At 38.3% G+C, this 17,639-nt stretch overlaps 1 protein-coding gene across 5 annotated transcripts in view; it reads right to left on the reverse strand.

Moving 5' to 3' along the window:
* The window catches only part of LOC129701169 (zinc finger protein GLIS1-like), a 300,889-nt gene that overhangs the window by 26,724 nt on the left and 256,526 nt on the right, over window positions 1-17,639 (reverse strand). For all 5 annotated transcript variants that reach the window (XM_055642225.1, XM_055642224.1, XM_055642222.1 and 2 more), the window contains one exon: window positions 14,277-14,445. In XM_055642225.1, the coding sequence (XP_055498200.1) occupies window positions 14,277-14,445 (169 nt within the window). The remainder of the gene's footprint in view (window positions 1-14,276; window positions 14,446-17,639) is intronic.

Here is a 17,639-nt window from a genome sequence, read left to right on the forward strand (position 1 = left end):
TGCAATTGACCCTTTTATCCTCACCTCTCTTTTCTGCCCATCAACCAGTGTATTATCATCAATCTCATGAGGTTGTAATTATTTTTAATAATCTCTTACAATGACACTTTACAGTAATTCCACACAGAAATTGGCCTTTCGTCCCAACATGAACACATCAACGTCAATCCCATTTTTGTTCTCAGCTCGCCCTGATTGATCCTGTAACCCACTTGGCTTGTATGAGGAAACTAGAGCATTTTTGTGGTACCTTGTACCTTCCGAAGAGTCCATCAGGGACTATACTGGAAGTTGGGCAATTTTATACTGGACATTGTTTACATTTATCAAGCCAATTAATCGTCAATTAACCTACAAACCTGTACGTTTTTAGAATGTGCGAGGAAACCGAAGATCTCGGAGACAACCCACGCAAGTCAAGGGGAGAATGTACAAACTCCGTACAGACAGCACCCGTAGTCGGAATCGAACCCGGGTGTACCGCGCTGCATTTTGCTGTAATGTAGCAACTCTACCGCTGTGCTACCGTGACTGCCTGGGGGCAGTCACACAATCACAGGGATAATGTGAAGACTCCACAAGGCAGCAGCCAAGGTCAGGATCAAACCAGGTCTGTGGTCTGTGAGGCAGGAATGCTAGTAGCTGCACCATTCTGCCAGTCTTCACCAAAGGCCTCTGTAAGTCCAAATATATCATATCTGCTGGTTCCCCTTACATCATCTGTTAGTTTCACTTGTTAACTCCAAACAATTCTAATGGATTTGTCAAATATGGAAGTCCATTTCGACTCTTCAACCCAGATCTAAGGCTCACTTTTTTTCTAAAAACATATAAAAATCAGTTTAAGATTATAGAATGATCCAATTCAAATCAAGTACAGACGAAAGCATCCCAAGGAAAGAGTGGGGCTCTGTACATTAGATGATCCCCAAACTTTCAATACATTTGACAAATTCCCCTGTACTGGTCTCAGCCCTTGTGTATTAATTTGCAGGTTGAGTATCTGACTTTGTATTGCATGAAAATTGTTTGCTTTATTTTAAACACATCTGATGACGGTGCAACCTTTTGGGCATTTCACTAACTATTTCGAGTACCCCTGTTATTATTCTCTAGCCTTACAATTTTTAATTCATTACTGCTTTAACTACATTTAAAGTGGATGTCAGCCAATATGGCAACTTTGTGTTGGCAAATTTTTTCTCATGTTCACTATCAGATGGCGCTGACTACAAGATATGCATTCAATTGGACAAAATTATGAAATAATTCCAGCTTGGTATAATGTTAAATCCTTTAATGTCAGCTCCATAGGCAGATCTGTAATGTGGCAGAGGGTATTGCTCAGTTTCAATAGTTTTATTCAGTTATACTTGGAATGAAGTATGAAAATATATTTATCCCATCCTTCTCATATTTTGAACAATAAGAGATGAGGTGATTTCAGTTTTTTAAGACATCTGCCCTGATTATCTCTGTCACATGACTGAATTCCATTAAAGTTGTAGTTCAATGGTCTGATGCTGCGCTAATATGAAGTTTGAGCACAGCCCAGTTTCTGGCCCCATGCTGCTTTATGAGATCCTATCTCCAGGGAACTCACTGTCAGTACATACTCAGGAAACAGTTATGCTGTTCACTTCCAGGGAACGTTTTGAATTAACCAGCTAAATTCTCCTTTATTATGGTTTAAAATGTTTCATAGGCTAATTGTTGCCAGGTGATTCTTTCCTTGTATCGTGGAATGTGTAGATTATTTAAAAAATATCATGAATCCTTGTGTAAAAGTCAACTTTTCAACAGGCACGCCAGTTCAGAAACATCATTTTGATAAACAATGCAGCCAACCCCCTATTTTTTTTAGATTTTTGTGAGGTCTTTGATTTTCTTGTTTAAATCTAAATTATCAAGTATTTGTTTACTGCCCATCTGCCCAAAAGATGATGACTCCAATGGTGGAAAGTGCTCTACCATATTTAATCAAGATGACTTATCTTTACAATTACCAATTACCTAATCAGTAACCGTGGGAAGGTTATTGCTTCATAGGGCTATGGCAAGTAGCTCAATCTTATCCTCATGAATATTGCACATGTTCTGTTTAAGAACAGTGAAAGCAATCTATAGCAGGAACTTTCAGAATCTTTTATCATCCAAATCTCAGTTATGCAGCTATCAGTTGCCGTTCCCCACCACTAGTTTGGGCTAAGGCCAATTAACTTTGGATAGAAAACTTAGGCCATTTATGCCCTCACAGAAAAAAAAAATTGGTGCACGTATTCAACCACATGGTAATTTTCAGTAATTGTTCAATTTATGCTTTATAACACCCCATTTATTTGTAAAACTGAGTACCCACTGAGTTGATTCTAATACCCAGCACAGTTATCCGATAAAAATCATATGGCGTTTGGCTATAAAAGCCACAAAACTCGTATCAGTCCAACTTATTTGAATCTGGCAGCTAACCTGTTCTCAATTTTTTACATTAACTGGCCTGCACTTATCTAGCCAATAGCTTTTACTGTGTGCCCGTGTTTAAACTTTAATGATAAAATACGATTGCCCCTTGGCAGTCTTCAGTGGAAATGCATTTTAGCTGTTAGCAATATCTGTTTCTTGTTAGGATTTAAAGAACTTTAAAAAGTATGAAATTCCTTACTGATGCCAATTTCATTGTTTTAAACATAATTTTCCCATAGGGTATTCTAATTATTCTCTTTAAGACTTAAGCATACAGAATATACAGAAGCTAAGAAATTCCAATCCAATTATTAAAATTATTCCTAACATCAGTGCAAGTCCATCGAATTTCATTGTACCTTAATTGGTAGACATGACAATAAAATACCTTTGAACCATTGAGCAATTCAAAAAGAGGATCATTCAGGACCAACAATCTCCAAACAAAACACAAAATCCAAAATGTTATTCATAGATTCAGTGATTCATTTTCAATATCAACTCCATTTTCCTGTGACATCCCCATATCCATAATCCTCTGAACACGCAAAATATCACTTAATCTCAAACTTACTCTTTCACTGGCATCCGCTAAGGTAAATAATTCCTAGATTTACAATGTACATTGTGAAGACATTTTACTTCATTGCAAGATCCAACTCCTGCATCTGAAACAGTATTAAATCTAGACTGTCCAATCATGAGAAATAGCCTTGAATGAAAACACTTATTGTTCTAAATACTACCTGAATAGCTGAGTGTCTGTATTCTGCATCACATAGTTCCAGTTTCTTGTTTGTTTTTTTTTCCCCAACTCGCTTTACTGTTTTCCCTCTATTTACATTCCCTTGATTAACTAGACAGCTGCTTGATCTCTGTTGGCTGAAGAAGGGTTCAGATGCTAAATGTCACCTGTTCATCCCCATCACAGATACTGCCTGATACGCTAGGTTCCTCCAGCACTTTGTTTTGTTCAGGGTTCCAGCATCTGCCGTATCTTATTTTTCCTATTCTCTACAGACGTTCTTTCTCACCATTCCCACCCCATTTGCAACTTAAAGCATGCTTGTTTTCCACACATTCCAATTTAGATAGAGGATCATTGATATGAAATATTAACTAAATTCTCTCTCCAAGATTCTGCTAGGCCTTCTGAATATTCCATCATTGTTTAATTTTCTCATTCCAAACATTTTTCTAAACTTCAAAGAATATAGACCAATTCTACATGATTTATTTTGTGTTTCTTCTCTTCAGTACTCTGTCCCTAAAGGGCAGGTGGTGTTATTTAAACTTGGAGACCAATCTCAAGAATAATGACATAGGCAGGGAAAAGCACTCAATCTGAAAGTAGCTCAAGAATCTCGTGGATGAAACTAAAGTTAGGATCTATCGTAAAGAAGAACACATCAGACTGACAATAACGCATTCTTCACTTCATGCTTATGCTTTCAGAAGAGGTACAGAAGAAACTGGGGACAAGCTTATAATACTTTGCACATCCACACACGTTAAATGGCCTCAGAATTTGAAGAGATCACTGTCTTTTTACTACAAATAATTGATTTCTAATGTCCACAGGTTGCAGGGGTAGAATAGGATGACAGAAATACAAACCATGTTCTGTATTCCATTCCTTATAAGAGTAGGCATGGTATTTTTTTTGCGAATGATTCGACAGCCCCGACCGCGGGAGAATAAAGAGGGAGAAGATTGGACTTTATTACCATCCATCACAGTGAGGAATGCGGGGAGCCGCTGTGGTGGATGTTTGTTAAATTTTATTTTATGTGGCTCTGTGTCGTTGCTTTTCACTTAGTATTGCTGTATGGTAACTCAAATTTCACTGTACCTTGGTACATGTGACAATAAACTGAACTTGAAACCTTGAAAGTCTAACCTTATTTATTATAATTCTATGGAATTAGAATCTCCTAAAGATATTAATAACTAATAATATTCAGAATGATTTGTTTGGTATCAGAGCTGTCTCTTCATGAAGTATAGTTATGTAACACAGGCTATCACATCTTCTACCGCTGAAGCACAATAGTAACTACTTATTGCCAAGAAGCTAAGGGTCTAACTATCAAAGCTTCTATGGGCAGTCAGTTCCCTTGTCACAAATGTTTGTGTTTAAAATTGTTCACTATATCCTAAAGATTCTGAACAGCGAAGATTATTCCTGGTTTATTTTCTCCACACAGGAAACTTTCTTCTATATTCCTCTACTATCTCCTTTACTCCCAGCTCCAATAAAAAAAGGTAAAGTGCTTATGAATTTCTTTATCGCTAAGATTGACATTCAGTCAGTTGACTCAACTTTCACTTACTTCTCTAACCCATTGCATTAGACCTCTAATGCCACAAACATACATCCATAAGGTGACGAGAAAACATTTTATATTGCATTTCTTCCCTTGGTCTATGACAAACTAATTTTATTCCTGAGACCTACCTCCTGCTTCCACAACATTTTCCCACTAACAATCCAAATTCTACCATAAATTCTGCACACATCTTACCAAGTACTTATTTGAATGTCTCCATTTGGGTTTCTATCCCACGGCACATCATTAAAACAGCTCTGTCCAAAGTCACTAATAACATTCTATGTGATTGTCATGGAGTAATAGAGAGATATGGCACACAAACAGGCCTTTTGGCACATCAACCGTCAATTACACTCATCCAATATGAATCTCTTTTCTTATTCTCCTCACATTCTCATTAAGTATGCCCATATTCCCCCTCTCATCTACACATTGAGGGTAATTTATTATGGTCAGTTAACCTACCAACCTGGATGTCTTTGAAATACAAGAGAAAACAGGAGCACCCAGAGGAAATGCACACAGTCACGGGAAGAATGTCAAACTCCACACAGACAGAACCTGAGACCAGAATTGAACCTAGGTATCTGGTTACGTAAGGTACCAGCTCTACAAGCTGTCACACTGTGCTACCATTGTTCAATACTATTCACAACTTCTCAGCAAATAATATCCATGCCTGCTTGGAAGGGATTCAGACATGAACTGATAGATTGCAAGTAACATTCAGTCTACTCAAGTGCCAGGCAATGCATATCTCCAACGAGAGTGAGTTAATCTAACTCCTTTCTTTGAGATTCAATTGTATTACCATCAATAAGTCCCGCACTATGAATATTCTGGCCACTATAGACCAAAAACTTAACCAGATCAGTTACATAAATGCTAAGGATACAAGACCAAATCAGAGGCTCTGGATCCTGCATCATGATTCATCTCTAGATATCTCAAGGTCTTTTCACCATCTGCAAGACACTCTCCACTTATCTGGATGAATGTAGTTTCAACAATTCTCATAAAGTTCAACAGCATCCAGTAAAAAGTAGCCTGCTTGATTGCACCGTAACAATCCGCCAAAATAATGATTCCCTCCACTTCTGGCTCACAATGGCTGCAGTTTAATCTTACAAAATTCACTCCAATTACTCTTCTCAGCTACTCTAAGAGCATCTTCCAAACCTGTGACATTTATAACCAAGGGAGCAGACACATGAGAATGCTTCCAAGGTCACATGCTATCTATTTGGATATCTGCTGTCGGAGCTTCATCGTTGCTGGATCTAAATTTTTCAACTCCATTCCCAACAATACTGTGGGAGAACCGTTAAGAAAAGGACAGTAGTAGTTCAAGAATGGACAATAAAAGTATGTTGTGCTTGTGTCACTAGGATCCCAGAAACAAGATAAATAAAAAACATATAATTGCCTAATATTATTTTCCTTGCAGAACTTAAAAAAATGTACTTTCCCCATAAAATGTTTACTGAGTCTTTTTTTAACCTAGAAAGATTAATTATTGTTTCAAAGGCTTAAAGGTAAAGTTTCAGATATAATGTGTTATCAAAGCTTCAATATTGACTTCAGAGAGAGAACTTCAGATAAATTATTTTCCTTCTACTGAAAATAAGTATACAAATGTCAAACTATTTCTTTGCTCAATTCTCTTTGTTCGCCACCTTGTACGACAGATTTAAAGCGTTGGAAAATTATTTTAAGGAGTTTGCTTGAGCAATGATCTTTTGCTTGCATACTTTTATAAGTTTTATATATATAAAGATACTTATCTTATGAAACAAAACACATATGCTGGGCGCATCTTGAAATTCTTAAGTAAATGTGGCTTACCTAAAGACTTAATTATGTGAGCAATGCTAATATGGGTATCACGAGCAAACCACAAAATGCCTTCCATACTATTGCAAAATTCCCATTTACAGGCTGCCAAACCTCAACATCTTTTGTCAACAGTTCTGCCAAATCCCAAAATCTCCTGCCTACTTAACATAACCAAGCCTTGATCTACACCTCCAAATCTGCCCAAACCTGGGAATTACCTTTCACTTTTACTGAAACACCCCGACATACTGCTTTGAGCTTCAGATGAACTCCTTTCTGTTCACCTTTCACATGCAATCAAAATAATTCTTATTCTTGGAACTACTATATCATCCGTCTTACCATGTGTCATGTCATGCGAGATTGAGATTTGTCATGTTTTGGCATCACATTTATTTTCTTTTGCGCAAATATCTTGCAGCCAATTACACACATCATGCACTCGTAAAACAGCAAGCAATCAAAAATCCTATCCATGAGCTGCATAGAAATGCTATGAATAGACAGAAAAAAACAGAACCAGATTTCTTAAGTTATATTTTTCAATTTTTGGTGTAACAAATCAGAACTGTAAGGCATTAATAAAAAATGTTAGCATGGATTTTCTAAGAAAAAAAAATTGATCAACATGATTTAGTTTCTTAATGAAACTCTATTGTTTCATTAAGAAAACAACAAGAGCACAGGCAGTGCAGTTGATATTAGACAATAGACAATCGACAATAGGTGCAGGAGTAGGCCATTTGGCCCTTTGAGCCAGCACCGCCATTCAAATTGATCATGGCTGATCATCCCCAATCAGTACCCCATTCCTGCCTTCTCCCCATATCCCTTCACTCCGCTATTTTTAAGAGCCCTATCTAGCTCTCGCTTGAAAGCATCCAGAGAAGCTGCCTCCACCGCCCTCTGAGGCAGAGATTATGGCTATGCACATTGAAAAGAGATTGGATTAGACATTAGCAAAAACGAAGCCCACTGGATGATAGGACAGCAACAATATGGATATATATTGGGATATTTATTTCTATGGATAGAAAACTAAAGTGAATGACTAATTTTATCACTAGAAGTAGGTATATTTCTTAAAATAGACACAACGTGCTGGAGTAACTCAGGCAACATCCCTGGAGAACACAGAGAGGTGATGTGTTGGGTTGGGACCCTTCAGAACAGATCTATGCAGTTCAGATATCTATAAATGATTATTAATGAGAAACCAAAAATCTTTGCAAACAGTGGCAGGATGGATTAAGAATGCAGTTACTGAAGCAATTGACATCCTTGGATTTATAAACTTAAGCACAGTTTTCTTAAAAAAACATATGTAAAGCATGTACAAAACATCTGGAGTTTTTTCATGCTTTAGGAAATGTATCATCACAGTGGTACAATAAGGCTTTTTGCACAATGAATGTTGGTAAAACAAAGAGATTCAGGTAATTAAACGAGTACACAGAAAGAAAGAATATGTGAATGAACATTAGAACAGGTGAAAGTATAACTCCAAATAAAAGTTGATATAGAAACATGTGAAAATGGGAATGACATAATAAATTCCAGGTGCAAATTCAACCTAGAGTCATGAAGTCATACAGCATGGTGAAAGGCCCTTCATCCAAACTTGTCCAAGTACCACTAGCCTACATTTGGCCCATATCCAAACCTTTCCTATCCTTTCACCTGTCCAAATGTCTTTTAAATGGTGTTATAGTACCTGCCACAACTACCTCCTTGTGTGAAAAAGATGCCCCTCAGGTTCCTATTAACTCTTTCCCTCTCATCTTGAGCCGATGTCCTCTGGTTCTTCATTCCACTGCTCTGGGTAAAAGACATGTACATTTACCCTATTTATTCCCCTGATGATTTTATACATCTCTATAAGATCACCCTCAGCCTCTTGCACACAAAATAAAACATTTTTAACCTGCACAACCACTCCCTATAACTCAGTCTCCCCAAGACCTGGCACCATTCTTGTAAATCTTCTCTGCACTCTTTTCAGCTTTACAATATCCTTCCTATAACAGGGTGACCAAAACTGACCACAATACTCCAAAATACACAAAGTGAACACACTGAAAAAAGGGTTCCCACACACAAAACATCGTCTATCCATGTTCTTCAGAGATGCTGCCGGACCAGCTGAGTTACTCCCGTACTGTCTTTTTTAATAAATGAGCATTTGCAATTCCTTGGTTCTACTATACCTCAAATAACACCAACGTGTTATGTAACTGTAAAACATCATTTTTAGTCAGTACCCTGACTGATGAAGGCCTGACTGTTGTACTAAAAGCCTTCTTGACCACTACCTGTGATGCCACTTTCAGTGAACTATGTAGCAGTACTCCAAGATCAGTCTGCTCTTCAACAATCCCTAGGGCCCTACCATTCACTGTGAATGTCTTGCCCTGATTTGACTTCCCCCTGGTACTTACCTGCATTAAACCGATCAAGATCCTGCTACAATTTTTGATAACCATCTTTCCCATCTATGATACCACTCCCTTTAGTGCCGGCTGCAAATTTACTAATCATGCCTTATACATTATCCTCCAAATCGTTGAGATAAACCACAAGTGGCAATGGGCCCAACTCTGTTCACTGAGGGACTCCAATAGTCACAGGGACTCCAGTCCAAAAACAACCTTCCACCATCACCCTCTGTTTCCCTCCATGAAGCCAGTTGGTTAGCTATCCAGTCAGGTAGCTCTCCCTGGACCCCATGCGATCTAGCCTACCAGAGCCGCCTACTATGCTGAACCTTATCAAAGATTTTGCTGAGGTCCATATAGACAACATCTATGGCTTTGTCCTCATCAACCTTTTTGGTCACTTCATCAAAACACTTAACATATTTGTAAGACACAATCTCCCACGTAGAAAACCATGTTGACTATCCCTAAACCACCCCTGTTTATCCAAATGTATATCTATCTTATCACTCAGATCATCCTCGCCAGTAACTTGCATTCCACAGATCTGTAGGTCCAGGCTTTTCCTTGCAGCTCTTCTGAAATAGGGGCACAACTAGCCACCCTCCAGTCATCCAGCACCTTGCTCGTGTCCAATGATAATTCATATATCTCTGGCAGGGCTCCTGCTATTTCTTCTCTAGCTTCCCACTGTGTCTTCAGAGATTTATCTACTTTCCTGTGCCTTAGGATCGGGTCATCATGTTCCCCAGTCCTTCTCCACAGTAAAAACAGAGGAGAGATACTCGCTGAGAACCTTGCCCATCTCCTGCGGCCCACACAAAGATGACCACTTTGGTTTCTGAGCTCATTCTCTCTCTAGTTACCCTCTCTCCCTTAATGTACTTATAAAATCTCATTTTATAAAACCTCCTTAATATTATCTGCCAGAGCCATCTACTGCCCCATTTTTGTCCTCCTGATTATTCTCCTTCAGTATACTCCTCAGTCCCTGAAGTTCCCCCAGGGATACATTTATTTCCAGCTGCCTATACCTGGCCCATGCCTTCCTTTTCCTGACAAGTTGTAAACTTGGTGATTAAGAATTAAATAATGTAAATGATGAGAATAGATATAATAAGAGGTAAGCATGCAGTGGAAACTTTTGAAATCGAATTAAGAAATATAAGAGAGTTTAAAATACAAGTGGGATTGGATATAGGTTTCCTTACAGCAATTATGGAATGGCATAATACATAAATATAGAAATTAGACAAACATGTCAAAAAGGCAGTATTGTTGTAATGAGGGATTTTAGCATATATATATTTTGTGATGAGTAGACAATTTCATGTCTAAAAGGTAGCGAATTTTGAGAGTTCACAGTTTTAAAAATAATAGTATACCCTAGCATGGGCAAAGGAGCAAGCTATGTTGCATTCTCGAAGTAGGAATGAGCTAGATCTGGTGAACACAATTGTGTATGAACATTTATCTAACGGCAATCATCATGGGACAGAACACTTTGGCAGGGGCAAGCTGCCAAACTCACCGCATCCTTAAGTGGTAACTGTGACTGACGGAAGTGATTAGTTTGGACAGTTTGCCTCTGCCAAAGTGTTCAGTCCCTCCTTCCATTTCTGCTGGTGTCGATGTACTGCCCAAAGTCATCCACATCCTAAATGATGAGTCCTTATACAATATTATGCACAGATACAGACCAAATCCTGCCCATATAGCAGCTGAAAAATATTTTGGAAGTCAGCTCAGCCATGCCCCAGGTTTAACTCTCTGTCAAACCTATCAAAAACTCTAAATACCTAACATTCCCTGACATTCAAAAACTTTTTTAATAAACTGCTAAAGTTAAAAGTTAAAAATACTTTTAAAAAACTGTTAAAAAAAACATATAACTAAATTAGAAAAGTTGCAAAATTTAAAGGAACAAATACTCAACCATGTCCCACGCAGCTATTCGTTTCCAACAAGATGAATGGACTCCCTGTTCCAGTGAACTGGCCCACATCCAGCAGACAGAATCTCATGCCTAAGTGCTGAGAAACTGCAGCAGGTTTGTACACCATTTCAAAATCTTCATGAGAAGTCCAACGTCAAACTACAATCAACAAATTCGTAGAATGAGAGTCGAGCAAAATGGAGCCCTCGCCTTTGCATGAGAATCCAAATTACTGAGGAATGCTGTTAATTATGTATGGAACTACCAACAGTTCCTAGCAAGATCTTGTCTAATCTAATTGAGTCAATGTGGTAACCAAAGGAAGGAAGTGCACAACAATTTCCTTTTGGACAGAGAGCCAGCATGGATTTGTAAAAGGATGATCATCCTTGAAACAATTGATTACAATTATTAAAGAGCTACTTAGCATCATGGACATGAACGTTGACAATTGGATGGCAATTATATTCTTCCAGAAGGCATATGATACCGTCCCTTAAATGAGACAATTGGTGAAAGATGAAGCTCATGGCATTGATGTCAAATTAATCGCACGGCTAAAAAATTGTTTGATTAGATGAAAGTAGAGAGGTGGAATGAAATGTGGCAACACTGATTGGTAGAATGTGACCAGTGGTTTCTCAATCTGTGCCAGGACTCGAATTCTTCATCTTATTTTCTCTTCATCCTGGCTGTGGCTGAAGAGAAAAGATGCTGTCAGGGCTGCCACTTGACCATCTAGAGGCTAACCATAAGACACACACCCAGGGCTGATCACCCTGCGGTGGGCTTGCCTCGACTGAGGGTGTCTTGTGATAAAATGCCAAAACACCCAGTGACGTTGAGGTACACAACTGAAGATGTGTCTGATTGTCAGCAAATTCACCTGGTGGTCATAACCAAGAATGTCAATTGTAGTGAAATCTTAGGGATTGTATCACCCAGTCTTACTAATCAATCAATATGTATGATTAATATGATGGGTAACAAAATCACACATCCTGGTTTGCTAGTGACAGAAAGATAGTAAGCATTGTAAGCAGCGGAGGTGTGTGGAGTATAGGGTAGAAGAGAGAAAATCAAAAACACTGTAGGTGCTAGAAATCTAAAATAGAAAATGCAATGTAATAAGCAGGTCAGGCCATGTCCCCCCGTGGAAGGGAGACAGGGTTAACGTTTCATGTTGGAAACACTTAATCAGAACAAGGAAAGAGACAAAATAGTCATCTCGGTTTTACTCTCTCAGAGATAACACCCCCCCCCGCCCAACCACATGCAGTTTAATTAGCTTAAATGTCACAAAAAGGTGCATAAATCATCATAAAGGTTGTACAAAGCCATTGTTAGACCACAAATGGAGTACCGCAAACAATTGAGGTCAACATATCTTATAGGAATATTGGCTTGAGGGAACACACAGATGTCAGAAAAATAATTGCATTTCATTGGTTAAATTATAAAATAAATATTATGCAAACTTATCAGCTTTTTGATTTAGAATTTAGATTATTTATTTTGATGATTTGATTAAGGAGAACAGATAAGATGGAAAGAAAGTGTTTCTGATAGTTGGGAAGATTGGAAATAGGTGATCCAATCTAAAAATAGGAGATGGACATTTAGGAAATGTTTCTTCATGTAACAGGTCATAGAAGTTCTCAGACAGTTCTCAACCTGTCCTGTCATTTCCAATGGTTTGTACACACATGTTAATGGACACTGTGGCATAATCCTGCCCTTCCGTTCCTATGTTCCCGAAAAGGACGTTGAAATGATTTACTGGAATATTTCCAGAGCGATTTCCAAGAAAAAAAGTGCAGCAGCTAAACAAATTAAATAACATAAAACAAATTCAAAGCATTTTTTCAATCATTAGTTTTGTTTCATTGTATTTTCATCAAATATTCCCTCAGCTTTCTCTTCTCCAAAGGACTTCTCCAGCCTCTTTAATCTAATCGTGTAACTGGAATCCTTCATCATTCTTTGAAACAAGAATGCTTTCTGAACCCTCTCTATCTCTTTCATATCCTTCCTATAATGTGGGAAACAAAACCGTACACAGTACACTAGTTGAGGCCAGACCTAGGTCAGATAAAGATTCTGCATATCCTCCCTGCTTTATAATGTATTTCCCCTTTGATAAAGCCCAGAATTATGTATTTTACAGCTTTCTCAACCTGTCCTGCATTTTCAATGGCTTGCACACACACACACTCTCACTCTCCTCTGCTCCTGAACCACTATCAGAACAATATTCTTTATCGCCTCTTCCTATTCTTCTTACAAAAAGGCATAATCTCACATTCTGCTGCAATAAACTGCATCTGTCAAACAATATCACATTTCATCAGCCTGTTCATATCCTGCTGCAATCTATCACTTTCCTCTTTGCAGTTCTCAATACTGCTAAGTCTAGTGCCATCCACAAATTTAGAAATTGTAACCTGCCCAAGTCTGGTTATTAACTTAGATCAAAGAAAGCAATGGCGCCACCAGAAAGGCCTGTTTCCATGCTGTATCTCTAAACTAAACTAGTCATCTTTAGATATGAGGGGCGGGGAAAGGGTTGAGGGTCCTTCAGAGGGTGGCAGGACTGATTGAGAAAACAGATGAAATGTAAACAGGATTCTGGTTTCATAAAACGACAAAAGTGAGAAAGCTCTTGGTTTGAAATCAGTATGAGAAATACATACAATTCTTAATATTGTACTTTAGGAATGATGTTGAGGACCGAAAAAGTGCAGGAAAGATTTATTAGAATGGTTTCAGAGTTGAGGGACTTCGGTTAAGGGAATGGCTGGAGGAGCTAGTGATGTCCACATTCAAGAAGAGAAGGTGAGATGTGCAGTCAATTGCCTGAGACACTTATAATGCCCACTCATCTGGACTCTTCTGGAATGTTAAGGTTAAACTTAACATACTAAATTAGCATGTTCTTTTCGTTTTCATTATATGAAAGAAGGACATAATAGCTGTACCGCTACAATATGCAACATACTTTCTCGTTGTTGTCATTGGAAAGCTATCAGGAACTGATACCTTGGCTGCATCCTTTCACCTCTGAGCTGTAGTATGTCTACTGTAACCCCTGTACATATCAACTAACAGGACAGATATCAAAGCCGGTGTGTTCTGTAGCTTGCTGTTCAGGCCGCCTTCCCCCAGCAGCTATCACTGTCGTGGATTAACTCCCTTCATTTATTTCTACCTTGTTATTCCATAATTCCAGCAGAAGTGTAGATATCTAGTAAATCTTAAAATTGTAAATCTTACCCTAATTTTGAGTCTTCCACTTTGGGTAGTTGTGTAAGGTGACCATGTGGGCTGTGCAGGTCCACTTCAATAGAATGGCAGTCAGAAGACAAACTTCGGGTGAGCTGTGGAGATGATAAAATAGGTGCTGCTGGCCCGTTACGGCTGGTGGGAGAACAACTGTACATCCCTAAGTGAATAAGTAAAACATTTATCTCAGCTCATCAAATCAAAAGAAATATTACTACTATATTTTTTCTTCACAAAAGTCCCAAGCACTTTTAACTTAACCTATCCATTGTGCAAAGTTAAAGTTGCCTGAGGTGGAATCCAATCATATTAGTCTCCACGCAGATTGGTTAGATTAGAATTACTTAAAAATGGGCAATTAAAAAAAAAAATATAATCTTAATCCTGAAGGGTCGATATTGTAAATAAATTATGATGAAACTAATCTGGATTTGGCATATCTATCGCACTTGAAATTATCATGCATAACAGATGAATTAAACATTAATAAATCTATATATAAATTGGCACTATCTTTATAATCAGTATGAATAAAGAGCAGGTAATTATTTTCTACGTGGTCTGAGAATTTGATTAGAAATAGGCTGGGTTTAAATGAACAGGTTAACAAATAAATCTCCCTCATGATAGTAAAATATTATTTATTATAATGCCTTTGCCCTCACAAATGTAATGTTTCCTCTGAGCATCATCTGGGCCATAGCAGATCTGCTTGGAGATTATAAATGTATTTAATGTTAAAATCTACACTCCTTCAGGACATGAGCGGTTACTCCAGATGCCACAAATGGAAAAGAGGTTTAATGCATTTCAATTCAGCTTCAAATAGTTTGCTGTAGGCCACAATTTCAAAGCTACCTGCCATCCAAACAGAACCTACTTCAGGGAGAACGTAATCCTAGCAAAATATGGAATGTACCCAGAGGACATCTTATTCCTGGGATGACCAGCTCAAAATGACTTCATAGCTCAAAATGACTTCATAGTGAATCTAAAATCACAACTCACTCACAATTATAGGTGTTTTTTGTTAACCACCAGTAGCAGAGAGTCCCACATGTCTGAAATCTCCATTAAAATATTATATTTTGTTAATAATCAGTTTTTTTCTAGTGACAACACAAATTTCTAGAAAACGTATTCTCTGCCGACATTCTTTCACCTTTGCTTTATGCCATTTGCTGCTTCACTACCAGAATCATTTTTTGCTGTTGACTCATCCAAAGAGATAACATCTGTTCCTCAGTGCTGAAACTCTTGTTAATATTTTTTGACTGTGTTACGCAACTTTGGGAAAATTTCTGTATATGTAAGTATTTAACATCACAGTAATACACATGGATCATCAATCAAGAATATAGCGGCTCAAATTTGGCTGCTATTGTGAATAAAAGTTGGCTAACTTAATGCCTGTGATTATCACCACACTCTCTGCCAAGTTTGGAAAGCTAGTAAGGTCCAAAATGTAGATCATAGACATACTGGCACCAAATAGAAGTCATGTTAGCTGGAGAGGCAGAGAAATGAATAATTTCTCCATACAAACTTTGAAATTTGTATTATCAATAGTGCAATTTATATTAAGTATTGGGCAGCAGGCTTTAATCAGCCTTTTTCATCACAATGTAGCATTTCATCTCCAGCAATCTCCCCATGGGACAAGGACTGATCTTCTGAACTATTGAGAAACTGTTTAATCTTTGGCAACTGCACTCAGAACCAAGATCACCCCAACTTCAGTAGTCAAACTGCAGTATTCAAAGGATGCTTGTGTTTGCATGTACCTCAGAGGCCAAGCTCAAACCTGCATTGACCGACTCACTGAAATATACAAGTGGAAGGGCCTAACTATGCATCTGCAAATCAATGGCTCTCTACCTATCTTCCCCCACTCTACAACAAAGCTCCTCAACAATAAACAGTCATATTGTGACCCTGAAAACGTGACCATTTTCCAGCACTTAGGAGCCACCTCTTGGGAAAGGCGGACATCAGTGTTTACATTTACCATCATATTCAAGCATCAGCATAGCTGTGGGTCAAATGAGAAAAAAGGGTGCTTAAAGATCAAGACCCTGCAAAAAATTATGCCCAACTGAACTACAATAATGTCCACCCTTCTTCTGAATCCTAAATGACCTACAGCAAGCACTTCAAGCCACTAGAAAGATATCACCAACATTCTATCCACAAAATCCTCCCAATTCGCAGGCAGGACAAGTGAACCAATGTCTCAGTGTCTGGTGTCAGGCTGCCATCACCAGTATTGAGAGCTCAGTCAAGTCCAATGGACAGGCCACATCATTTGCATACTTGGCACTAGGATCCTGAATCTAACATTGTGTTCCAAGTTCTGTCATAAGTTCTTGGAGCATCTCAGAACTCATATCTCAGAACCCACAAACTCAGTGGAAGTAATTCTTAGTCCTAAGGGAATGCCTGAGAGGGAGAAGAATGACAGCAGTGACATGATATACTTCATCAGAGTTTCATTTGCCACTTCTTCTTCCTTCCACAGACATAAACAAGTATTCAGTGACATTTTTCCAAACAGTATTTACTTATTTTTCTTTTTCCCCAATAGAGACCTGCAACATGGGATCCCTAGCAACATAGATATTAAACTCTAAAGACCAAATTTTCTCTGCAGCAGTTTACTAAATGCATTGACTAACCTTTCTCAAGCTATGAAATTTCTTCCCTCTACACCCACTATGCCTTGCCAAACCATCTCTCCCTAACCCACAGCTGCCATTCCTATCATCCCTTCACGTCTCTCCAGTACACAACCTATTTCAAAGTGCAAGCTTTATGTAATCTCCACATGTCTTTCTGACCTATGTCATCTTTTATTTTTCTAACCGTTATGATACCTTGTAAATGCAGTCAGTAGTAAAGTAAATTCTATGTACACAGACAGAAGGAAGTAAGTCACCAGATAACAAGAGCAGGGCAAAAAACAAAGTCTGGGGAAGGAAGAGAGACTGAATGGAAGCAAACAGTGGAATAGATTTTGATGTTCTTGAAATTAGGGAGTTTGGAAGGTAAAGGTATCACGGAATGAGTTCAGTAACTCTGGGATATAACATTGAAAGGAGTAGGTCACCTATATAACCATATAACCATATAACAATTACAGCACGGAAACAGGCCATCTCGGCCCTATAAGTCCGTGCCGAACAAATTTTTTTTTCCCCTTAGTCCCACCTGCCTGCACTCATACCATAACCCTCCATTCCCTTCTCATCCATATGCCTATCCAATTTATTTTTAAATGATACCAATGAACCTGCCTCCACCACTTCCACTGGAAGCTCATTCCACACCGCCACCACTCTCTGAGTAAAGAAGTTC

This window comes from Leucoraja erinacea, chromosome 10 (genome assembly GCF_028641065.1).
Source record: "Leucoraja erinacea ecotype New England chromosome 10, Leri_hhj_1, whole genome shotgun sequence".
NCBI lineage: Eukaryota > Metazoa > Chordata > Chondrichthyes > Rajiformes > Rajidae > Leucoraja > Leucoraja erinaceus.